General features: G+C 42.2%; 1 protein-coding gene across 4 annotated transcripts in view; it reads left to right on the top strand.

Moving 5' to 3' along the window:
* The window catches only part of kn (EBF transcription factor knot), a 166,376-nt gene that overhangs the window by 56,858 nt on the left and 81,949 nt on the right, over window positions 1-27,569 (top strand). For all 4 annotated transcript variants that reach the window (XM_033467136.2, XM_033467137.2, XM_033467138.2 and 1 more), the window contains exons 5-6: window positions 2,172-2,245; window positions 3,529-3,597. In XM_033467136.2, coding sequence (XP_033323027.1) covers window positions 2,172-2,245; window positions 3,529-3,597 — 143 coding nt within the window. The remainder of the gene's footprint in view (window positions 1-2,171; window positions 2,246-3,528; window positions 3,598-27,569) is intronic.

Here is a 27,569-nt window from a genome sequence, read left to right as displayed (position 1 = left end):
TTTACCTAGCGTCACGTATACGCCGATCGTCGTGGTTCGTTTACGTTGCAATTCGGTTATTTCGTTCGTATAAATATTTGATGCCGGCCGAGAAGTCGCGCACCTAACTGCCGAGGCGAAATGTATTTCATATCGTTACCGACGTTCGCCGCCGCCGCCGCCGTCTCCGTCGCCCCGCGCGCCCAGCACGCACCGACGCGACGTCAACCCGACGAATTCCCTGGGACACTGTACATTTCAGGGTATTTACATTTTATCGCTTCTTCGCAAACTCTGGCAATTTCGGTCGTTACGCGCGAACAAGAATGAATGGAATTTCGACGTAAATTACGAAACTGGCACGATTAACGTGGCCGACACGCGGGAACAAGTGTGCCCGCCCGCCTGCCTGCCTGCCCGAAACGATCTTCTTCATGCAAATCGCATTTTCCTAGGTAATTTTTCAACAATTGATACGACGGGAACGTGTTTTTAAACAGCGCCTCTCCTGTGGTTAAGCTATCGAAGATCGAAGTCACCGATATTGGAATATAAAGTTTATTTTCTGTTTTGCAGTAAAAGCGATGCAAGTATTTAAGGATTTTCGTGCGTTACGCGATGCAATATTAGCTGCATAACGACGGACAAGCCGAAAGTAAATTAAATTAATTGAATAAACACATGGGCAGTATGATAAAAATCGAGAAACGTTGGTAAATCATGAGAAAATATTTATCGATCCAGATGAAACTAGGGAATCAGATTTAATAAACATTTTGGTCGCCTGTGAATTATGTGTAGACTTTCGATTATTGTGCAAACCGCGAATACATATAAGTTATTTTATGTTATTCTGGCTCAAATAAAATAATAATACCACTGATTTTATATATAAAATATTATTTATAAAATAGACGTTTGTCTAGAACGATTGCGATTAAAGTTCTCAATTGAATTTAAAAATCGACTAGAATAAAATTATTAATATCCTGCAACGTAAACAATCACTTAAGCACTTTCTTACCCCAATTTTGCTACCCCCGCTAATATAATACTTTAAACCTATCCATAGAATCGTCGCGATATCGCTTATGGAAAATGTTCGCGAAATCATTCGCGGACCATTATTTATTTTCGAGAGTGCGACAAATGTATCCGATCGAATCGGCGAATTTTTTATCCGTTAAAGGATAAACTGAGCATGCGCGATGTAAATTTCGCACTCTTTCAAGGATTTCCTTCGGCGAGATCAAAGGAAGATTGCCCTCCCGCGCTTTATTATTCCGCGGCTAATCCGCGTCTTGTTTCCCCACCGGTAACAGCACAAGCACAGGGCAACGACGCGTTGTCATTAAATAAAAATCAATCAGAAGGTCGTGGAGGAAGCTTAACGGATTTATGTAGGCCGAGCATGACTTAGCAGTCCACGGGGGGGCTCGACGACCTGCATCCGTAATCTCTATGGTTCTACGATAGATTTCCCATTACAGTAAATTCTCCCCAATTGACGCACAGATTGTACACAAAAATGGACAATTTGGGAAGGGAAGACACGATTGTGCGAGCCTTGCGTCTTTATAGTTATTGACAATCGGCGACTATAAAATATATATAATAATTAAAAGGATAATAAATAATAATAATAATAATAATAAATGTATCATATGATATATAATAGTAATAAAATAGTATAATAAACCGTGCAATAATAATAATAAAAATATATAATAATCGTATCTTCTCTTCCCAAATTGTCCATTACAATAATAATAATATTATTATAACTATTATATATATTATTATATATTATATATATCATATTTATTAATCTTAATATTATTATTATATATATTATTATATATAATTATAATAATAATAATAATATTATTTAATTATTATATATAATTATTATTATTATATATATTAATATATAATAATTATTATAATAATAGTGAATGTATAATATAATATACATAGTTTTTATAGTAACGATTGTCAACAACTATTAAAACGAGCCGCAATACGGACAAATTGTCCATTTCAATTTGTCAATTAGGGAGAATTTATCATAGTTCCTAAATAAATTGTCGTCTCTCTCTCTCTCTCTCTCTCTCTCTCTCTCTCTCTCTCTTTCACTGTCGAAATTTAAATGTCAACATTTTCATTCGAAACAATATTTTCTACTGTTTTAGGCGATCATGTACGAGGGACAGGACAAAAATCCTGAAATGTGCAGAGTCCTTCTAACACACGAAGTGATGTGCAGGTGAGTTGACATCTATCAAAATTATCGATACAGTGGCATATATAAAGTATATGCTTATTTGATAATTTAACAAAAATCGTTTTTATTACCTCTTCCTTTACATTTTGCAATCTTATCGACTCAAATTGTGTGTTACAAAGTTTTTACGAGCAGCTTGGCATCCACGTTGGATACTGTTTGCTTGTTATTAGCTTCGAGAGACAATTTGTATAACTATCGAGGCTCGAAAGTGTCTTATGAAGCTAGAATTAAATGTGCACGAGTGTTCTAGTATGGTTGAAAAAGAAATTGATGAAACATTTTGATCGATAGCGTCGTTTTTTAAATTCATTTTCAAACGAATAAAAAGACCATTTCGCGTCGATCCATAAATCTTGATTTTGTGTCCAACCTTTTTTGAAGCTCCGATAAAAATTGTTGATCGTGCAATAGGAATAAGTTCGCTGAAGATTGTTAGAAAATGTGAAGTTTATCGGACAACTAGATCTTGAGGTCTCGTGTCAGCCATATCAGAAGATGAGGTTTCGAGGAAAACGCATTTGAAAGTTTTCTCTGTCAGCTGCATGAAAATGCATATATGTACGGTAAATTCTCTCCAATTGTCCCTCAGCTTGTAAACAAGAATGGACTATTTGGAAAGAGGGGATGCGATTGTGGGAGCCTTGCGTCTCTCGTTTTTATAGTTGTTGACAATCGGCGACTATAAAATATATATAATAATAAAGAAGATAATAAATAATAATAATAATAATAAATATATAATATAATATACTAATAAAATAGTATAATAAACCGTGTAATAATAATAATAAAAATATATAATAATCGTATCTCCTCTTCCCAAATTGTCCACTTTTGTGGAGAATCTGAGCGTCAATTAGAGAGACATTACTGTACTTCCTTAAGCATCGATGTTGTCGACGTTGACAATTTCACCGACAGATTTTACAATTATATTGTTCGCTGCGGGAGGAGAAGATCCGTTCTCTATGCAAGCAACCTCCCTCTCGCTAGCAAACCCCAAACGTAACGAAACACACGAGGACGTAGTCATTCTCCGGGGGTGGCTGACTCATTGACCCATGGGACTTCGGCCCGACTGCTCTCCACCCCCCCCCGAACTTCGAGGTCTCAAGGGCTCCGGTAGTTTTTAGACGAAAGTTCTGACCCCTCCGGATCCGATGGTCGAATTTACTTCCCGAAAAAAATTGCGTCCTCCCTGAAAAAAGCTGTTTGAAAATTATGCGCAGCGATGTCTAACCGTCTCTCTCGTTACCTTGCAGCCGGTGCTGCGACAAGAAAAGCTGCGGGAACAGAAACGAAACGCCCAGCGACCCTGTGATCATCGACCGGTGAGTAATTCTATTAAGTAAACTATTCGTTTCGTTTCGTGCTCGAACTACTCGCTTCTATGTTCGCGGTGAATTGTTAATTATATCTTAACGGATGCGAGCTCTTGAAGAAAAGAAGTACAAAAAGAAGTATGTTTGCGTTCGCATACTTATGTACAATCTTCGCAATGAGATCGTTACTATCATTCGTAGAAGTCATTGAACTTGTCTCGTCGACGCCGACAGTAGAAAATACTATATTATTTTCTAGTATTATTAATACTAAAATAGTATAATTAATACTACTATTGTATAGCTGCAGGATTCAAAATGAACACCCTATATGTATACAGTATACATGTCTAACATCTAATACACTCTACGTAAATTAATTGAAATGTATGATAATGGCTTTTAGAATGATTAATGACTTTTTAGAATACAGATAACTCTATCAAACGCGTTATTAATATCAGCACAACAATGCATAGATAAATATTAACAATAATTTCAATTAATACAATTCACCCTAAACTTGACTCAAAACATCAATATACTTTATAATGCGACTAATAAAGTTATTAAATACTATAACTCAATGAATAGTATAATACATGCAATAAATTCTCCCCAATTGTCGCTCAGCTTGTAAACAAAAGAGAGGAGACTCGTCGATTGTCAACAATTATAAAAATAAGGCGCGTTGCAAGTTGTTCATTTCTGTTTACAAGCTGATTGGGGAGAATTCGCTGTAAAGGTCTTTCTTTGCTTGGAAGCAAGTAATGCAATCATCGGCGAGTATAAATCATTAATTAATTCTATTAACACTTCCACGAGCGCGCTAGGAACCTCAAAAATGTTCATAAAATTAAAATATTCCATTCCATTAAACAAAAATTATGAAACAAACTTATATGGCATCGATTGCTTCTTCAACATTCGTACCTCTTGCAAATAAAATGAAGCAATCATTTTTAATTTCTCATTAATCATCCATTCGGTCGTCGAATTTAACTTTTTAGGCACAACGCGCCACTATAGTGGCTTCCGCGGATATCATCTTTTAGAACGACACGCCACTATAGTGGCTTTCGCGGATGTCATCTTTCAGAACAACGCGCCACTATAGTGGCTTGCTCTAGTAGCTCACTCGCTCATCGTTTGAACCAAATAATCGTCTTCATATGCATTGTTTCACACTCCTTTTGTCTTCACATCAATTCACAACAGTCTACAGGATGTCCCAAAAATGTCTCGCAATCCGGAAATGGCGGGTTCCTCGGATCATTTGAAGCAACTTGTTCCTTTACAAAAATGTTCTCCGAGGCACCGTTAACGAGTTATCAACGAAAAACCGTGACCAATAAGAATCGAGTACGGCTGACGCGAGGCGGCCCAGCCAACCAGCGCGCGAAGCCCAGTTCCGCTCATTGGCTCGTTCGCCTCGCGCCAGTTGAGCTCGCCTCTCATTGGTCGCTGTTTTTCGTTAATAACTCGTTAACGGTGCCTCGGAGAACATTTTTGTAAAGGAAAAAGTTGCTTCAAATGGCCCGAGGAACCCGCCACTTTCGGATTGCGAGACATTTTTGGGACGCCCTGTACCTAAAAGGTTAAAACGGGGAGATCTGCCCGTTCGGTTGGCTAAGTGTCAACCTAGACACTAGGAAAGATCCTAGTTTCGACAATGACGGGCGATCTAGCGATCGAGAAAGATGCGCGAGAGGCCTTTCGTCGAACGCCGGGGTAGGAAATACATAGACGGTCGGATCCGATCTCCCGGAGACAGGAGCGTCTATGATATCAGTTTACTACCCTTCCTATCATCTGTCGCAACGATCTGCGAAATAAGGGTCCAGATAACTCGTTCTTGAAGGTACCCACCTGCAAGATAGCGTCGCAGACCGTGTCGCGACTAGAAACCCGGGATATTTAGGCTTGCAAAATACGTTTCCTACGAGGTGTGGCGACGCTGCGAGGTAGAAGAGCACTCGAATACTCAGGCGTACTTATACCTCCACCACCTTCTACTGCTTGTCCTTGGAAATACAGGCGCAATCTTTCTCTCTCTCTCTCTCTCTCTCTCTCTCTCACTCGCACTCTCTCTCTCTCTCTCTCTCTCGTTCCCTCTTCCTCTCTAATCTCTCCTCCTTCCCACCATCTCTCTCTCTCTCTCTCTCTCTAACACACATATACACAAGGTAACATAGGAGTAGCAGGGTGAGCCTGGTATCTGAATAGACTATAGAGTGTCCTGAGATAGGAACGGTAGGAAGGAAGAGGTTTCCCGCGGGACACAGGCCGAGATAGTCTTCAGGAGGACATCTTGCGCTCAGAGGTGCTCAACTCCTGGTTTTCAATACAACGGTGTCCCAGAGCTTTCATCCTCGCCCCCGGAAGATATGTGTTACACGTTGGAGACGGCTAAAGCCTACTAGGCTTGCACATAACTATTTTTCTGCGCCTAGCGGTCTTTTCGTATCAGCACGCCCGAGGATTTAAGCGCGACGCTACGACATAGGCGTTGTTTATGGCTTACCGGTAAATGGATGTCGTTGTTTGAGGAACCTGCGTCGAGACGCTCTCTATTCGGTTATGCTAGCTGCAGTCTTGCCGTGCGATTCGAACGAAACCCCGGCTACGATTCACTTCGAAACTCGCCGAGAATTATTTTCATTTCTATCGAATTATTTGGAATCCTTTCACCCCTCCTCCCTCCCCTCCAAAAAGCAGGGTGGTAAGATAAACGTTAGATCGTTGCAATTGATAGGGATATAGGATAAGTGTAAATTTTCTTTCGCTTTTAGGAATTTATCGCGTCGACAAAGTAGCGCTAATTAACTGGAAGCTGGATTTACGGAAAAGAATTCACAGTAAATGTACAAATAATCTTCATTCGAATCGAATGTTATAGACTTCGATATACTTTTTAATCTGTATAGATCAAAAATTGTTCCCGTCGTAAATAAGTATAATTCTGTTTAATGTAGAATATTTGCGTTAATTGTTCTTGAAACCGTGTGGATTTTGACCAGATATACGAATAATTTGCATTTATATCGATTAATTGGAAACTCGAGCTCTTGCAAATTATCTCGATGCAAATTATCTTGTAACAGAAACGTAAATAACGTTTATATATTTATTATATATTTATTAATATTTATTCGATCCGCAGACCGCGGAGTCCGAGTTCCACTTTCGTTCTTAAATGGCAATTTTCAATGAATGGATAAACAAATTATTTCTGGCAGAAACAATGCTTATACCTGGCAACAACAAATGCTTAATACCGTCGTGTGGTATCGATGATGGTTCCGGACAGACTGGTTAGGTTAGCATGTTGTTCGCGCGATGGATAATGGTAGCCGGAGGCGAAACTCGTTTGACGGAGCATTAGAAAAATTAATCTCGAAAAGGCTGGTTCGGCACATGGCACGCACGCACCTAAGCAACGTCGTATAAACCGTGACATAATGTAAATGCAGCAACGTTGCGGTCGCGTGTCACATCGAGCGCCACCCTAGACTACGTCTCTCAGCTTGGTTTGCGGTAGATCGTGCCGGACGCGGAGTAAATGAACGATCCATAGGATTAGAGGATTGAGTTAGCATGCGGATTACGTTTATCACGCATTTGCACTAATAATATTTACTACGAACCCTCCTCCTCTCGAACATTCGCGCCACGCGTCCTTGCGTTTTTTTCGGAAACGCGTCGCCAACATTTTTGCTTTCGATGGTTTTAAAATCTGGATTTTCGATAAACTTGCATTTCAAGTCGAATAAAAGCAGCGTCTCACGCTGTGAACTTCTCACTTCATTGAAACAATTGGAATGTTTCCACGAGCACAGTCCTCCAGTTCGTTTGTTTCTTGGTCCTTAAATTATTGAAAATGTATAAATAAATATATATAATAATAAAAATAAAATATAATAAATTATAGACATCGGTGCGTTTCCACGAACACAGTCCTCCACTTCGTTTGTTTCTCGATCCTTAAATTATTGAAGATGTATAATAAATATATATAATATTAAAATAAAATATAGTAAATTATAGACATCAGAAGAATGTGAAAATATTTTCATATCACGTGCAACATCCTGAAATTATTTTTAAAAGAGGGAAGACATTTTCATCCGACCGACGTCTCTTGTAAACAAGTGGAACAATTTCTCTTTCGCATAAAAATCCGCGATCTAACGATCGGTATTTTCAATTTCGCTTTTCGCGAGATCTCGATCGCCGATAAACCTCCGTTTCAATCCGAGGGAAATCGGTTTTCATTTTCATGAAAATGAACAGCACATTTTTGTAACCATTATCTATACCGTCATTCTTGTTTTTCTTTTTTTCCTGCATGAAATTGGTCACCCGGGGCTGAAAGTTTCGTAACGCTTTTTGCCTTCCCGGCCATTAAAATTAGCCTGCGACCCATATGAGAGTGACGCGGCCGCGCCTGTGTTGTTTGTTGGCGTGTACGTGTATATACACATCGGCCGGTTAATAGATTTTCGGTCTCGAACAAAACCGCAGCGCGGAGCAGCGCGGAGCAGCGCGTAGCGCGCGAGGGCCCGTAAGGGAGAATGAGCGAAGGGTATCAATGCCACTTTGATTGAGACAGCCCTGGTCGATTGTGACATGCTCGCTCAACTGTGCAGAAAGTTCAGCGCAACCACCATCAATTGTGTATATCCGGCTAGAAAAAGAACAAAAGCAAAGCCGGATTTTCTGCCTAAACATGGCCACTTTTTCACCCTATCACTTTCCCTCGATGAACGTTCAAGGGAACAGTCCGCGGATGGCCGAGGGGAACAACAATTAGAATCCGCGCCTTTTATGCTAAAAAAAAAAGAAAAAACGGGAGAGAAAACAATTCGTTATAGTTGTTGTCTAAAATCGTGTGTCCTAGACGAATGTCCTCGCGAACTGTTCCGAACTGTTTTCGGAACTGCGTGGAAATTTTTCGAAGAAATCTAATTTGTTCGCCATTCACTCTGCATAGTCTGCTACTTAGTCTACTACTATAATAATAATACTATACTATATATAATATATAATACTATATAATACTATATATATACTATATACTATAATATAATACTATATAATAATACTATACTATAATAATAATACTATAATAATAACTACTATAATATACTAATAGTGTACAACTATAGCGGCAATAGAATATCGAAGAAATCTAATTCGTTCATAATTCACTCTGCATGCACGATGCAGAATTGCAAATAATTTGTTTACGAACCAGTAATTTTCTAATCAAAAGAGATCGCTGACAATGAAGATATTCGATCTGCATAAGCTTTTTTATAAAAGAATTAATCCTAGCACGTTATAAATAGTGAGAAATTTCATTTGTGCTTACATTCTAATATTCTATTGCCGCTATAGTTGTATTGCCGCTATTAATGAACAAATATTTTACTATAATATAGAAGATATACAAAATATAAATAAAGTATACATTATGCAATTATATTGTCGATTCAATCCAAAACAATAGAACACGTCCATTGCCGTCCCGATTACAAAGACGACTCGACGTCGTCTCGAACAAAATCGCCGCGAAACATCGTCGCGGAAAAAACATCATCGGAAATATAGGTCCGCATCGTTCGCTGCAATAAATTTAAAAAAATTGACCCAGTTTTCACCGGATTTTGCGAAAAGATACAGCGAAACGATGCGCGTCGGGAGGTTGCCGCACGGCGGCGAAGCTGTTTTCACGGACGTTTTTACGCATCCGGAGCGCAGCATGCAGCACCACGAGCATGCAGAACCATCGAAACAGTTTAATCCCGAGCGATCGGTCGATCGATCGATCGATCGACGTGTCGCGTCGATCAGCGAGCGACGCGACGCGACGAGGAGATGCGCGGCGAGAATAGTCCTAGAGAAGGCGGTATTACGCCGGACTCGGAAACCAATTAACATGCATAATTAAAATGGCATTGTCGTGGCCGTAGAGCGCCAGGGGCTCTTCCGTCGACTGACGAATCCCCGGGGACAAACGCCGTTCCATAATTACGAAAATCCTCTCCCTCGTCCGCGGCCTGTTCCGCGATTCACTGCCGGCCGGCCTCTCCTCCCGCGCCCCCGTATCACCCTTTCTCGAATTGCAATCGGCGCGGTGCGGCGCGGAGCGGAGCGGCGGCCGGCCACCCACTGGAAAACAGGGATCGCCGGGGAAAAAATCGGGCATCGGGTCGTTGCGACGCGAGGCGACGCGACGCCGGTCGTCGGGACGCAGGGACAATGCGACGCGGGCCGACGCGGATACGCAACGGGAGCCGATAAAGGCCGAACCGGCAATTCGTCGTCGCGTCGGTCCGATTGGCTAACTTTATTTTGCTCGGTGGGCAGGCCCTTAATTTCGGGGCATCGATCATAGTCCTCGCCCATGCCCTTCGCTCCCGCAACTCGGTCCTCCGCGCGCGCGACCCTCGACGCACCGACGCGTCTATCCGCCGTACCCTCCGTCAATTTGACGGATTCCATTTCGGCCGGCGCACGACGACGATCGTTTCGTTTCCCTGGACGTATGGCCTCCTCGAAGGGACGACGCGGCAGAATTTTTCATGGGGAAACGCCGCGCCCCGCCACGGACGATTAATACCACGATGAACGCGCTGCGTTCGCCGATCGGCGAACCACGATTTATGCTTTTCCCGATTACGACGGCATTGTGTTGGCGGAACGATCGCGACGCCGTTAGCTTGTCGACGATGCTGAATAGACAACTAGACCGCGGATCTTTGAGCGAAAGACGAATTTTCGGGAAAAACGGGAAGTTATCGGGTTGTCCGGAAAGTTCGTGCCGATTTTCGGTAGGTAGCGTGAGAGACCTGACCGAATATATCACAATTATTGAAATCAAATGACATGTGTACATATTCTAGAAGAGATAACTTCAGCCAAATTTGGAAAAAAGCTTGGTCACGATTCGTTAATTTTTATCAGTTTTGTACGCCTTAGAATATGGTGGCAAACAAAGAGCATTATAGGCATTTAATGCTTTTCTTTTTCCGAAAGGGCAAAAATGCCACACAAGCGGCAAATAAGATATGCGCTGTTTATGGCGAGGATGCTGTAGCCGAAAGAACTGTGCGGAAGTGGTTTGCTCGGTTTAAAGCTGGAAATTTCGACCTTGAAGATCAAGAACGCCCAGGTAGGCCGTCCACCACAGACGAAGATACGATTAGAACAGAAATTGAGAATAACCCACGCTCAACATCGCGTCGATTAGCAGAAATGCTAAATAAATCAAAATCAACCATCCACGATCGTACTGTGAAGCTCGGCTCCAATATTTAAATGAGCTGCGTTTTAATTTTCCTAACAAATCGGCATGAACTTTCCGGACAACCCAATAGATAAAAAGAAGTATTTCTTCTTTTAATTATGTTACGAAGCGAGAGTAATGTAATTTTTCATTCTTCTCACGTCTTTGATACGCTTCGTTCATCTGTTTTTGCTAGAAATTCATAAAATGTTGCATTTTACGGTAAATTTTCCCTAATTTTCCTTCGGCTTGTAAGCAAAAGTGAACGATTTGGGAAGAGAAGATGCGATTATTCGAGCCTTGCGCCTCGTTTTTATATATTGTTGACAATCGGCAAATATAAAAATGAGCCGAGATGCTCGAATAATCGTCCATTTTTGTTCACAAGCTGAAGGAAAATTAGGGAGAAATTACTGTACTTCGTCAGCGATAACGCTCGATTGAAATGATTGTAATTGAACGTAGCAATACTATTGCACACTCCAACAAAAATGCGTAAACTCAACTGTCCCGATGGATTGTGCAACTATTATTATTTTAATGATACTATTAATATACTAATATATTGCATATATTTATCTTATGGGTGTTTGCGGTATACGTTGTGGTTGTGATTATTCAAAAATCGTCGGAAAAGAACTTGCAACGGAGAACAGAGCTTTAAAGTTGCAAATCAAAATTTACCAAAATTATAATATAAACTACAGTAAACTATAGTTATAGTTAAATATAAGCTATAGTCCTTTATTAAATAGTCGTATTTATAAAATTGTTTAAACGGTGTCTCCAACAGAAGATATTTGTGTTCCTAAAATTATCAGCTTCGATAATAATTTTGGACGCGAATATATATATATAATACGGGATTTAATTCAGCGATTTAATTCAGTAACAGATTTATTTAGCTCAGATATTGCTGAGAATCAGAGAACTTTAAGTTGAACGAATATAGTTCGATTTTAAAGAAAATGATCTAGGGTTTATCCCTTCGATCTATCACGCTTATTTAATGTCATTGTCCAAGCGTACCATTTACATTGTTCGCTAATTACATCGCATATTCACCTTTCCAACAAACTTCAAACGTTTGTATTAACCGAAATTGCGCACGTTAAATTTAAAGTTTAGGAGCGACGTCGAACGAAACGAAATTAAACCGCAAGAAATATTGCTTTCGAATAAAAAACGTGTCGGGAGAGATATTTTCGCGGTGAATTCTGGCGTCACTGGGAACGCGGGGGAAAAAAAACGTGTAAAATTTCGTCGATGGATACCGAACCACAAATACTCTGACCGCCTTTGATATCGAATCCATACTGATGGAGACTTGCGGCAACCGGCGCGAGACAACGTGGCACGATTCGGCCAAATTTGCATGCATTAACGCCACAAGCGCGACTGATTGACAATCCGTGTGTCATTGTGACATCGGCCAAATCGCTCGAGCATCCTTCACCAATCGCAATCAATTAAGGTAACGATTGATTGTTACGCGTTTCGACTCGATGAAGGGAATATCGTGAGTCGGTATTTACGTGGATGACAGACGCGCCATTGAAAACCACAATAACACCAGAGACGAGGGGTCCGGGCTTCAAACTTTTCCCTATACATATTTCATCGGCAATTTCACGGCGTTTTCGCATAACGCGGCCGGTCCCCGCAACATCTCTTTTACGCGGCGTTAAATCAAACGACTTGCGCTGCCGTAAGTATTTAAACGCTTGTCACTTTCCCGTAAAACATCGTGCACATTGTAATCACGGGGCCTGCGGATATTTAACCGTTTACGGGACGCGCGAGTTCGCGAAATGAAAAACGTGCGCACACCGATGGAAATCCGTTGCATTAATATTTTAGACGTTCGGATCAATGATCGATGAAAATAATAAGAATTTGCTGAACGATGCTTTCAATGTTTATGTTGCGCGTATATGCGAATAATAACGACGATTTATGCGAATAAAGAATCTTATAATTTCCAAGGTACGGTAATGTGTCTATTCAATTGACGCTCAGATTGTCCACAAAAATGGACAATTTTGGAAGAGGAGATACGATTGTTAGAGCCTCGTGGCTCATTTGTTATGGTCATCGATTGTCGACAACTATAAAAACGAACCGCAAGGCTCGAATAATCGTATCTCCTCTTCCCAAATTGTTCATTTTTCTGCACAATCTGAGCTGAGCGTCAATTAGGGAAACATTACTGTATTCCTATCGTAAAGATGCATTTGTGAGTTATTTATTCAATTAGTACGTTGCTCGCGGCAAATGTTAAAATAACGCTTGTTAAAAATCAGAATGAAATCGGAATAATCATTGTTACTTTTACAAACTAATATAAAACAGCTGTTTTTGTGCTCCGTAAATCTAGCGTTAACCTACTAGATCAATTTCTTTTTTAGACGAAAGTACAGTAATGTCTCTCTTACTGACGCTCAGATTGTCCACAGAAATGAAAAATTTGGGAAGAGGAGATACGATTATTCGAGCATTGCAGTTTGCTTTTATAGTTACGAATTGTCAACAATTATAAAAACGAGCCGCAAGGTCGAATAATCGCCCATTTTTGTGCACAATCTGAGCGCGAATTAGGGAGACATTACTGTAGATCGTAACTGGACCACGAATTTGTATGCGAAATAAAAATTGTCCGCGTCGCAACTGCAGGAAATCGAACCAAAACAGCACGTTTATCCATTCATTGATCATATTTAGCGGATTAAAAATAGTACATTGACATTTCGAAGAATGCGTTCTATCCCATTTTTTACACGCTGTTGAAAGCTAATCGGGCGGAACTGCGTGTTCTAGCTAACAAATAAACGGCGTGTGCGTTACGCGGGCAGCGGTGCTCTGAATGAAAATGATGAAAACTATTATGCGAGATAGGGACGATAATGACGGGTCTCCACTGGCTGCTCGTAGATGGCACACATCGATAAGGGAAACTTATTAAGCAAACGGCGTCCACGGTGCATACTGAAATGGGCTTGCCATTCATTGGTCGAATCAAACGATCCGGTGGGAAATCTCTCTCACCCACTATCCTTAGCCGGAGCTACGCCCCTTTGCTTTCTTCGGCGTCCACCTATGTCAACGGTGTGCCACTAATTTGCAGAAGGCGATCTCTTCGATCGCCGAAACGAAACGCGGTACGCGGAATCTTTTTAACCCTTCCGCTACGGCAGCTCCATCCGCCGAAGCACCGTCGCCGAACGGAAACTCGCCCCGGAAATACGCATACGAATAATCGTATCTCCTCTTCCCAAATTGTCCATTTTCGTGATCAATCTGGGCGTGAATTAGAGAGACATTACTGTATATGCGGCGCTCGGCGCGAAAGGGTCATAATTGAAACGTGTAAAACGTTTCGGCAGTTTGGCGAAACTTGAAACGAATCTAGTATACGCGGACGCGTCGATTCGCGGTCTTCGTCGTCGAGTTTAATCATCGTAAAGCCTGACTTTGTACCGGCCGAGTCAAACAGCCGTAACGAAATCGCATTTGTCATCATTTTTCGGCTCGACTGGTTCCGGACGCACTATTTTTCTAACGCGTCTATTAGGGAAATCAAAACACACTCGGCGGTGATACACGTTCCCGTGCGGCGTACGGCAAGCATATGGGACCCCATTGCCGGGGTATTACACCCTCCATTCTGGTTATACCCCTAAAATAAATGGACGAGAGTGCGTACACACGCTCCGGTACAGAAACAAGAACGGCTGATCGCTCGAGCGGGAAATCGGCGTATACGTATATGTATATATGTATACGTACATGCATACGTATATATGTAACGCCATGTTTGCGTGGCTAATTATTTTTCGGTTTCGCTCGTAGGAAAATTGAAGCCGATAAGTACGACAAAGTCTGCTCCGGGGGTTTAAACGTTAAACGAATCGCTCGCGAGGATCGTTCGCCGACGGCGATTTACCCGAATTACATTATTCAATGAAATTGATACAAGAAAAACGAAATACCGCCGCGGAATTTAATACGATTCTATGGTAAATTAAAGTTTCCTCATGAAATTCGTGGCCGTGCACGATAATTCGTATAAACGCGCGCAATTTTGGAAAGCTAAAAAGTCGATCGGAATTAACGATCGAGCCGGCGGCGATCGATTATTAAACGTTTTTTGCCGGAGGAGGCGCCCGGTAGGGGTCAAATTAAAGATTTCACCGATCGATTATCGTGGCCCGGCTGATATTTGGTACCTCGGCCCGTTCTTTCATGAGAAATTTAGAAATTCCGTGGGGTTTCGGAACGATTGTCGTGGGGGACAAAGGAAAGCGGCCAGGCATTTCAGGGGCCAAAGATGGCTCGGTTCCATCGTAAATCCGCCCAATTAGTCGAATCACCAAAAAATTTCACCGAATATACGTCCGCGATACCAGCGGATATGCGGGGACCCCGCGGAGGAGGAGAAACGCGCCTAAAACACACGCTTCACTCGCGAAATACGACTGGAATCTATATTGGATATTATCGATATCTCGATCTATTCAGCCTGCTAATGGAAAACTTATGCTAAGTTAACCCCTGTCGATCCATTATGTATCAGCGGAATCGGTTCTCGAATCGCTTCGGCAAACCATTTGGTGCGTTTTTTGGCACCGGCTCGACGGAAACAAACATTTGGCACCCCGCACGATTCTCGAAGGTGACGAGGACATTTGCGACACCGTTTGTCTCCCGAGATACGACACCTTCGGATCGAGGGAGCGAGATTTTTTGGAAAAAAGAAACCATCGGTCTCGAATTCCCAGATTCATTTCATTGAAATCACGGACATTTCCGTTCGAACGTAAGAAAAATTATTTGTTACGGCAAGTGGAATATTTTTTATCACGGATGGACTAAGTTCGATCGCATAAATTTTCTAGTCTTTAAAACGACGAGCAACGTGCAATACGTTCGTTAGAAAAATTATTTGTAAAATGCGATTCGAAAGAGTTCGGTAATTCCTTTTTGATCAGCCTAATAACTAAAATATCTTGCAATAATTGCAATTCGTAGTTATTTATCCAAAATGTTATTATAAAATCTGTGTTAGGTTTCTTTAATGGTACTTGTATACGACATAATGTGCAAGACTGGTTTCTACAAAGAATTTCGTACGTTTTAGTGTATTTTATGGTTTATTTAGCACGTTTCAATTATATGGTTTTTAAATACGTTTTATGGACAACTTTTTACGGTTGTTGCGCATTTTTACCGTGTAAGAAGAGACTCGAACGTATCGCTAAACTCATACGTAATTAAATGCGAAATAAAAAAATTCTGCCAGTGAAAATTTCTTTGCTTGCCTAATAATTTGAAAAAATTGAGAATAATATAACCGATCCTCTCAAATTATTTTAATCTTTGTACTTTCATTTAACGTACATAATCATTGTCGATGTAAGCGGAGATGCAATCCGTTTTCTATTCAGAACCAACCCGAATAAACAATTTTAAACGCAACGTTCATGAAAAATGTAAAACAATAATATCTAAAACAATAAATTACGTCCAAGCACGTTACAAGAAAGCTTTCAGTGTTCTAAAAATCAGAGAATACTGGAATAGAAACAAAGCAAGATGAATAAACGAACGTTGTATACCAGTTATTGTGACGTAACAATTTCTCCTATTTCGTAACAAATCAGTGTGACGTAACAATTTTCCTATTTCATAACAAATCGTAACAAATCAACGCGACAATTCTCCTATTTCACAACAAATTAATGCGACACGATAGTTTTCCCATTTCGTACGAATTAAATGTCGTACAAAAATGATCCGTTCGAATAATCGTACGTCGGTCGAAGAAACTTTAAGATCGGAAATCCGTATAATTATTCATACGAATCCTTGCTCGTAGAACGCGGCGGCGGCGGTGCGGCGGTCCAAGCGGGGGTGGAGAATCGCATTGTTCCAGCGAGAAAACTCACGACTTTTCGTAAGTCCTGACACAAGTGGACGCTGATTGGCCCGCCGTCTGCATGTACGAAAAGTGGCGAGCATATCCTCCGGTGTGACTACAGAAGGGCCTATATATATAGACAGATACGAAAATGCACCCCGGAGTGTCGTAGAGCCGCGGAATCTTAGTCGTACTTGAGACTTCGGCTCGATTCCCTTACGGTTATTCTACCTACCGAGAATTACCTCGATACGGTATCCTTATTTTCGAAGAATATCTTAACAGCTTCCCACACAGCGCTTGTTTCTTATTCCCTTCCTGTTTCGTCGAAGCAAAGAGCACGGAACAGGGCGAGCCTCTCTCTCTCGCTCTCTCTCTCTTCTCTTCTCTTCTCTCCTCTCCTCTCTCGGCCCCTTCGCCGTTCCTTTCCACTTCCAACGGGCTCTTTCCTCGAGCCGAGTCTCTCCGCTCATCCAGGTTTCCGTCGTTCTCTCTTCCTCGCGGAGAGAAGAAACCGATAGGGAGAACCGATCAGCTTAATGCATATTGATGCGCGCCGGGCTAAGTGAGTGAAAAATCGCCATCGATCTACCTTCCTGGAAGGTGGAGGCATTCTCTTTTTCTTGCCGTCACTTGCCAGTTTTCTTCCACCGTCTCGTTGCCAAAGCAGCTCGAAATTTCCTCCGCTACTTTATCGAGGCTAGACCTATTCTTCGCTGCGCGCTATCGGGTCGTGCCGCGGATACGTTCGTACTACTCGCGGCTTCTGTTTCATAAGCGCCGAGCGACGAGCCACTCGCTTCGATCAGGTTCAGACGATTACAGTAATGTCTCTCTAATTGACGCTCGGATTGCCCACAAAAATGGACAATTTGGGGAGAAGGAGACACGATTAATCGAGCCTCACGGTTTATTTTTATATTTACGAATTGTCAAGATTATGTCAAGGTTATGCAAGGCTCGAATAATCGTATCTTCTCTTCCCAAATTGTCCAGGTTTGTGAACAGTCCGAGCGTCAATTAGAGAGACATTACTGTAACTCCGAATCGAGCTATCAGGTTGGCGCATACGAAACGTCCGATTTTTATTACACGCGAATGCTCGGACTCCCTGCTTACCTGTTTTACAGACTTATCGTGCAACGCCGGCGACTTCTTTTTGCCAAACAGAATTGCTTGAAAATTCTGTATTTTCCGTCATTTATCGTATAACTTCAGGAATTGCAAATGAAAAATCAGTAACCCGTCGTTTGGATTGGTTTCATGTGATTTGATTATTTTGATTTTATTATTATTTGATCTTATTTTAATTCATTTGAAATGGTTCATAAGATTTTATAAAGTATAAAGTTGCAGCGTTGACCATCGCTCTTCAGGGACGAGTTCGAGTCAGTTTAACCCGGACGATCGTTGAATGAAATTCGCATTTTATCCTGTTTTGCGCGCAACCGCGAGTCCAATGCAGTAATGTCTCCCTAACTGACGCTCAGATTGTGGAGAAAAATGGACAATTTGGGAAGAGGAGATACGATTAATTTGAGTCTTGCGCCTTGTTTTTATAATTACCGATTCTCAACAACTATAAAAACGAGGCGCAAGACTCGAATAATCGTATCTCTTCTTCCCGAATTGTCCATTTTTCTGCACAATCTGAGCGTCAGTTAGGGAGACATTACTGTAATCCGCTCGACAGCACTTATTTTCTCAAAGTGCACGCACGCGTAAGCAGCGAGAAAAGCGAGAGCGCGTAAAGCATCGCGAACGCGCGCGCGCGACTTGTTTATCGCGAGATCAAATTTGATTCAGCGTCGGATAAGTGTCTTGCGGTAAATAATAAATAAGCCTTGCGGCTTGTTTTCATAGTTATAAATTGTCAACAATTATAAAAACGAGCCGCAAGATAATCGTATCTCCTCCTCCCAAATTGTCCATCTTTGTGGACAATCTGAGCGTCAGTAAGGGAGACATTACTGTAGCAGCGAAAGGACGACGAGATTCGGATGATTGGGTTCTCGATCCATAAATGACGTCCGAAGAGCAAAACTGGGGAATCGCGTTCAATTTGTGCGCGATGAAAAATTATGCGTTGACCGCGAATTTTGTGCGTTTAAGCGGAAATTTGTCGGATCAAATGCAAAAGAGCGAAAACGATCGAGCGTTTTGAAAATTTGTGAATCTGATTTAGTGCCACTTTTCACAAAAATTAATGGATCACTTGTACTCTGTAATATTCTGTAATGTAGTATGTTGTAGTAAATTCAATGAGAAATTTCCTTAATAAAAAGAAAAAGTGGAAACAGATCATCGCGACATTTGTGTAATTATCGCCATACGATGAAGACACATTTTTTAACACTAGATCTTCCAAGGGTGGTCAAAATGACTTGTTAGGCATTTCTTCCAATCATTATTCATTTTCAGTACATTTTGTTCTCTAAAATTTTGCGTGACATTTTCTAAAATTCGCGACTAATTAATTTTGTAAACCAGTTCCCTCTTTTTATCGTTTCGATGTAATTTTTGTCTTCAAAAGAACAACGACAGGTACATAACGAGGACTTTTACGATATCCAGGACGGATCCTTTCGAACATACAACAAAATAAAATAGAATTAAATTGTTTAAAAAGCTGTAAACGTCTCTTGGCCGCCACAGTGCGTCGAAAGAACGTCAGACTCGTCAAACTAGGGGCGAACGGGTCGTGGGAGACGTTTAAAAATCGTCCGCGAAAGAAACAAATCGGAGTCGATAAAGATCCGAGTGACGAATCGGCGGTGGTGGAAGCGGGTTTTTTTATCGGTGAATGAAACCATTCGGAAAAACGTGGAGCCAGCGTGTCGCTCCGAGAATCATTTTCAGCGTTGGAGCGCATATAGACGTCGTGACGGGACCCTTGACATTTTGTAGCGTTATATGCTGCCGGTGGCGTTGCTTCTGCCAGCCTCGTTGGGGTCTTGGCCCGCAGAACAGATGCCAACCGTCACGGCTCGCCGATGGCTGGAAGGGTGCCTCTAGATTGAGACACGGTGGATGACTCTAAATGGCATTCGGTCCTCCGCGCTGCCTCCTCCTCCCTTTCCTTCCTCTTCTCGCTCTACGAAATCGATCTCTTACTCCGAGTTAGTCTATCCTATCTTCTGTTATTTCTACCAAGATTCCAAGATACCCTAATGCTAACTCGGAAATTGAGTGAAGCCTCGCTTCGAGAAACGTTTCACGTCGGTCGACAGGTTTTTCTTTTTTAAAGTAAGTGCTTCGTCCTAATTTCGTGTAATTAGAACGCGAACTTTTTTTTCCTGTTGCTCGATAATTCAACGGTATTTTGAAACTCTCCCGATGGTTTTCACCGTTTCGTGTTTCAGCTGTTTATTTTCATTGTTTTCCGCTTTTTTTCTTTAAACTACTGAGATTCAATTATCTGTTGGTAGAGTAGAAATCCGTACGAAAATGTTATTAACTGAAAATTGATCGATTTAGGTAACTCTGGCAGTACCTGCGAGATATTTGAATTCGTTAAAATATATTATGTTGAAAATAATGTTTATAGACAGATGAAGTAGTTATTTTTATCCGAGGGAAACAGAATTGGAATTTCACGAACGAATCTAAAGAAGCACGAGTTAATTCGAAATCTATTTCTTCTGTTAAAAACGTGTTAACAATAAGATAACAGTATCCTCAAATTATCACAGTATAATCATCACAGTGTAATATAACAGTATCTTACTTAATAAAATCGAAAACTTAACGCGATCGTTTTCATTACACTTACTATTAGACTGTGCCATAAACAATTTCCAATTTGATTCACCAATAATCTAAACAACAATTCTACGTTAATCGATCACATATTTCGAGTTATCTGCAACGAGTTTCGTCCATATATTAGATTACACAAGTGCAAAGTCATCGAATCGAACAACGATAAATGTCTCAACAGTTTCTTCGCTTCGGTCGGATCTCCCGATGCTATCTCGATAAAATTTCACAAGAATTGAACCTAAAAATATTATAAAAAAAAAAATTTCAGAAAGCTCGGCAATTTTAAAACGTTAACGCGATTAAATTTGTCTCCTTATGAAATCAAACTACTTCGGAGGGTGCGGACGAAACTGTACAAGAGCGATCGCCTAATAATCGCGCGACCATAGCGATCGACCGTTCGACGGCCGAGAATGGATTCCTACAATAAGATGACACGGTTGTCCCGGCGTGTTACGCACCGGCTCGAAGCACTCGAAGCATTAGTGCGTGCCTGGTGTTTAGAGGCTCTAGAAAGTAATTGAGTTGGCCACGCGACTCTTCAAGTGGCTCCCTACCAACGCGGCGCAGCGGGTACCTCGCAGGCTCTCCTTCTCATTGCTAACCACCTGTTTTGAGCGGAACCCACTCTCTCCCCTCTCGCTCTCTCTCACCCCTCGCTTTCTCTCTCTCTCTCTCTTTCTCTCTGTCGCAGTCTCTATCTCGCTTTCTTTCTCCCTCTATTGCTCTCTCTCTCGCTTTCTTTCTCTAGCTTCCTCTCTCTCGCTTTCTCTCTCCCTCTCTCGCTCTCTCTCTCTCGCTTTCTCTCTCCCTCTCTCGCTCTCTCTCTCTCTCGCTTTCTCTCTCCCTCTATCGCTCTCTCTCTCTCTCTCGCTTTGTCTCTCCCTCTATCGCTCTCTCGCTTTCTCTCTCCCTCTATCGCTCTCTCTCTCTCTCGCTTTCTCTCTTGCTCTCAGCCACCCTTTCGTCAATCTCTTCCCCTCCGCCTCTCTCTCTCTCTCTCACTTCGATATCGTCTTTCCCCGTTTTCTCCCGTGCACGCGCGAGCAATAGAGAAAATAAATACAGGCGCACGCTGGTTGGCCACTCGAAATCCACGTTGTCTATTGTGCGACGAGTTTGGCATACGGCCGATGAGCGCCACCGTATCCGAACCCCGAAAAATAATGCACCACGCTCCGCCCTTCCTCGCCTCGCTCCGTTGTTGTCATTCTGCTACCCCGTATGTACCGATGCTCCCTTGCGATCTGTTTGCTCGTTTTCTTTATCGAGATAAACGAGTACTCCAGTGTGCTCGTGCGCCTCCGCTTTTAAATCGTACCACGTTAACGGATTATTTGCATATACGGCGAGTTCTTTTGATTGGGACTCGTCCGTGCGGCCGCTGTTTAGACGAATTTAATCCGGACCCGATCGCACCTGGTGTATTACCTTTGTCGATTACGCGATGATGCAGGTTCTATGTTTTCCAAGATCGCGACGCGATATCTTATCGTCGGACTGCGGATTTTGTGCATCTTCGCGAACAACGACTGAACGACGAAATTGTAAAGACGTCGGAAGAATTCATTAGAAGAATAATTGACGCTTAGATTGTCCATAAAAATGGACAATTCGGGAAGAAGAGACACGATTATTCGAGCCTTGCGGTTCGTTTTCATAGATACGAATTGTTCGAGTATTTTGTCGATTCTTTTTTTATAGTTGTTGCAAATTCGTAACTATAAAAACGAAACGCAAGGCTTGGATAATCGTATCTCCTCTTCGCGAATTGTCCAATTTTGTGGAGAAATCTGAGCGTCAATTAGAGAGACATTACTGTACTCTGATAAGAAATGACCGTAGTCGCGGTTTAAACATGCATGAAGTGTAAAAATCTGTATGATGCGTAAATAAAACTATAAAAACGAGCTGCAAGACTCGAATAATCGTATCTCCTCTTCCCAAGGTTATGTCAAGGTTATATTTCCAAGCTATTATGCCTCATGTCAAGGTTATGTCAAGATTATATTTCCAAGCTATTATGCCGGAAATATAACCTTGACATAACCTTGATATAACCTTGATATAACCTTGACATAACCTTGACATGAGGCATAATAGCTTGGAAATTTTAGATTTAAAAAAAGATTTCGAAGATGGCGGTAATATAGATTCCTAAAATTAAGATACGTCATCCAAGAATTTTCGTACTTAATTCTTAGTTAAATAAGCACAGTGCTATAGTTAGTTCGCCGCCTTTTAACACCCAAGAAATATAGTTCAAATGTTATTTCAGTTTTCTAAAATGACACCAAAGCAGTACCACCGGCATACAACAGATAGTCTTTGCACGGCACCCAGACGTGGTGCCACCGGACGGCATAGTGTTAATTATGAATTAATGATCGAACTCGTGCCTTCTTCGGCATCGCTTACAATCGCGATAACTTTCGCTGCTAACTGTCCTTTCTCTGCTCCGAAATCCCCGCTCGGAAACCCTAAATTAGAAGAGACGTGCGGTGAACGGTGCACCTTGGTACCATCGAATCCGTAACCTGCGGTCGAGAGTGCGCCGAAAGTGGTCGAGGGTGGACGATTACAAAGCACCGAGGTCTCTATCCCGGCCGTAGCGGTGTTACTCTCGCAGAGGTCGATTCACGGAACAGGCAAGAAATAATATTTCTGGCGAAGAGCGAAGGCGTTATTTTCATCGTGCGAGCCTCGCGAATTATTGCTGTCTCGGACGAAACGGCACCGAGTAAAAAGCGAAACGGCGAAGAAGTCGCGATAGTAGCAGCGCGGCGGAATAGTTGATTGACATCTCGGAATTCGTGTGTGTTTATTGGTAGCATGCAGAGGTAACACGCAGGGCAGCGGGCACGAACACACAAGCTCGTTAAGCTGTCGAAGGGATGGTATAAAATAAGAGTCGAATAGCTGGCATAGCTTGGCGCCTCTTGACTGTCCGTCAGCTCCGGGGAACTGCGGTGGTGCCCTCCTCTTTCTTTGGCACCCCAACGATCCCCCCCGCTCCGCTCCTGGAATCCGTCGCTGCTGCCCCCCAACCACCCCCCCCCTCTCGAACGGTGTTCGTCTTTCATCATCGGGCGACGTATATCGTTCCCGGGCTCCGCAGAAGGGTTTCGCCGTACCGAGAACTAAAAGGCAGGTTTAGGAAAAACGGGAAGTCTTTGCGCGCCTGTCAATCAGCCGTCCGCGGTTTTGCGGCCATCCGGTTAATGATGATCCACTGCTCTATCTCGTCAAGATCGTGCGTCCGCCGAGCCAGCTACCCCGGCTCGTCCGAACATGTCCCGATGAAAATAGCGAACGTGATTGTCGCGACCGTCGTGCTGCTGCTGCTGCTGCTGCTGACCGGCGGCGTAGCGTATGCGAGTTTCTAGACCATGGAATCTTTCGGACGACCTCGAATCGGTGTGTTTCTTTCTTTTTTTTCTTCTTCTTCTTCTTACCGATCGGTATCGGTCGCTCGCCGATCCGTCACGTACCCGAGCCAGATCCCTCACCGAGATGCGCGCGCTTTTATCCGCGAGACCGCGACAAATTCGTCCCGCGAATTCTCGGTACCCGCGGATGCGCCTGTTAAGGCAATGATTAGGATTTTATGCATTCATAGCAGCCGGCACTCGAAGTTTATGGCTGCGAGGACCCTCTGCGTACCGACGCGCGCCGGCCCGGCATTATACGCGAATGAAAAATTCATCTTGATCGCGTCGCGTTTTTGTCGCGCCCTGTTTCGGGAGCGCGCCTCTCGAATCGCGAGACGATGCTTCCGTAATTTTAACCCTTAACCGCGAATTTCCGACGAGCACTCGCCGAAATTCATTGTTCGGTAAATCGCGAACGCGATGTTCATTTTTACGTACCAAGTGAATGCAACGCGCGCTGCACATGTCGGGGTGACAAGGAGAGCGGAGGGTGCGCTTGCTTCCGATCGACCGAACTCGGATCCCTCCGTTGACGATCGATCGATCTTGATTCTTTATTTACCGCTTTTATAAGAATAATAACGCGATCGAAATTTAGCGGTGTCCGAGACTGCTAATCGCGGTTATATAAGTTACAATAATAGCAATGTAGCAATTAACCCCTTAATCGAGCGCCAAACTGTGCACACTCGAGATAATTCGAGCGGCGTTGTACTTTATGTTGCTATAATTTTTCACACTCGAATGCGATCGAGAATTGAAAATAACAATGTGAAAGCAAAAAAGAAACAATCGTTTTATTGATATTTATCATTTACATGGGATTGTAAGCTATAACACTTACTTATTCAAGTATAAAATATATCCTTTTTTTACTTATCACTTACGACTTATCTCTTCCTTATGAGCCGCTTTCCGACAGCGTATTCATATTCAGATTCCGATTCGCCCATTTTTCAATATATATTTTACTAAAATATAATGTAAAATAAAATATAATAATAATAATAATAATAATAGTAGTAAAATCCAAAATTGCAATAAAAATTTTGATTATTTTTGTATTTTTGTAATTTTCTTGCCAAGACAACGTTCTAAATTGTGTTTTTTTACATGAAAAAAAATTGATACTTTTTGGCCGGCCTTTTTAAAAAAAAACTGTGCATTAAGGGGTTAAGGTTAAATTGCAATTACTTATGACTTAAACAGTGAACCCGATTTCAATTGCGTCTTCGACACAATTTTTAGAGTTTTCTTCGAGCGATGGAAGAGGAGTGGGGGTTCTTTTGAATTTCGGCGAGGAGGAATTTTCGGGGAAAGGATTCACGGGGTGATCGTGGAGATGAAATTAGGCGAACCGGTGCGTCCCGAAACGCGTCGGAAAGTCCGCGCGTCAATAGATCCGACGGACTATCATCTGTAGATAGAACGTCGTGAGAACCTCCGCGGGTATTTTACATGCAAATTTATAGAGATCCTTCGGACACCGGCGTATCGAAGGGAGATGTATCCTCCCGGGACCGGAGACACCAGGACTAAGAGCGCTTCCTTGTACTGTCACTCTGCTCTGTTCGAATCAATCGCATAAATCTCGAAGCATTGATCGTCTCTTTCGGCAACGCGGTCGCCTCCGAAAAATTTCCAACGCCGAGGAAGAATCTGTCGATGCCGGAACATTGTTGTTCACGAGGATATTCGTTTTTTCTTTATATTTTGATTTTGATCGAGCATAGAAACGCCGTCTAGTATTTCGAAGCTGGAAAGCATCGCTGTGAATTTCGTTGTGAATCGATAACTCTTTGCGCTTGACGATTGTGTGGCATTGTGCAAAGATACAGTAATGTTTCTCTAATTGACGCTCAGATTGTCCACGAAAATGGATAATTTTGGAAGAGGCGATACGATTGTTCGAGCCTTGTGACTCTTTATGGTTATCGATTGTTAACAACTATAAAAATGAGCTGCAAAGCTCGAATAATTGTATTCTCCTCTTCTCAAATTGTCTATTCTTCTGCGTAATCTGAGCGTCAATTAGGGAGACATTACTGTATACTATATTTTTCGAAATAATGTTACTACTAAATTCTGTTATATTTAAAATATAACAGAATTTAAATTAAATTAATATATATATACATATATATATATATATATATATATATATATATATATATATATATATATATATATATAATATAATATAATATTATATTATATATAATAATCATTTAAATTGATATCATATATGTAATAATTTGTTCATATCTAGATATGAAAGAAAAATTGAGCAATCGAGCGATGACGAAAGTATACTATCTAGCCCAGACACTATAGTAAATTCTCCCGAATTTTCCTCGAGCTTGTAAACAAAAATGAACAATTTGGAAAGAGGGGATACGATTGTTAGAGCCTCGCGGTTCATTTTCATAATTGCCAATTATCAACAATAATAAAAACCAGGTGCAAGGTTCGATTAATCGCATCTTCTCTTCCCAAATCGTTCATTTTTGTTCACAAACTGAAAACAATTTACACAGAATTTACCGCATATAATACAGTTTTCTTGTAAGAATTATTCATATCGTCTCATCTCGTCTCGGCTTCGAAACGTTCCAAGCACCGCGAAATTTACGAGCAGACATATTTCATTTCCCAAAAAGAGATTGCAACGCGAACGGTACATTTTGATGCGCGACGAGCATACTCGTCGCGGGGCAAAATATGTATCGGCGATTTCTTCGTCGGCGTGCTCGTCAAAAACGTCGAGCCGGTTAAGAAAAAGAGACGCGAATCGACCGGCAAGATAGATGACAAATGTCTGTCTCGGCGGGGGGTGATCGAAGAAAAGAGATATCGCTGTAGAGAGGAAAAAAAAGTGAGATTCCTGTAAAACGGGAGGGACGGAAGAGCTACGTGAACAGTTTCGTAAACAACGGTTCATGAATACATTTGCCTCTATTGGATTTGGTTCGATCGAATCCGTATTCGGCCGAGATCAGGATACACGGCCGGCCGTCTCTCTACGTGTATGCAGACATTTTCGCTCATTCAATTGTTACCACGGATACAAAGATTCCCGGCGAGGAAAGCACAGCGCGGAGAGGATGCCCGGTGACCACCCTTCGCGGAACGCGGGTTCCCATCGGCCATCGGCACTGCACCCCCGAGTCCATTCGTCCATTCGTTCGGCCGGCCGGGTTTCCAGACTTTGGGTGTCGGGGGTGGACAAGCTAGGCTGACCGGTTGCCATGGTGACCATATGGATTGATCCGAGCAAATATCATCTCCGAAGACGCCCGAAAGAATCGCCGGATTTCAGAGAACGGCTCGCTAGATTTCTCTCCTTTCTCTCCCTTCCTCCCCCGCCGCCCCACCCTCCGTCTACCCGCTGCTTTATTCCCGCCATTGTTCTACCGCCGGCCGGCTCACGGCCGAACGGACCGGCCAAACGGAATTGTAAGTTAGGGGATGGTGCGCGATGATCGTCGGTCATCGACACCGGCCATTAATTTCCATCGATGACCGCTTTAGCTGGCTACACACTTTTCAATTTTACTTTCGAGACGCCGACGCGCGTTCG

This window comes from Megalopta genalis, chromosome 7, assembly GCF_051020955.1.
Source record: "Megalopta genalis isolate 19385.01 chromosome 7, iyMegGena1_principal, whole genome shotgun sequence".
Classification (NCBI taxonomy): Eukaryota; Metazoa; Arthropoda; class Insecta; order Hymenoptera; family Halictidae; genus Megalopta; species Megalopta genalis.
This window is presented reverse-complemented; position numbering and strand designations above follow the sequence as displayed.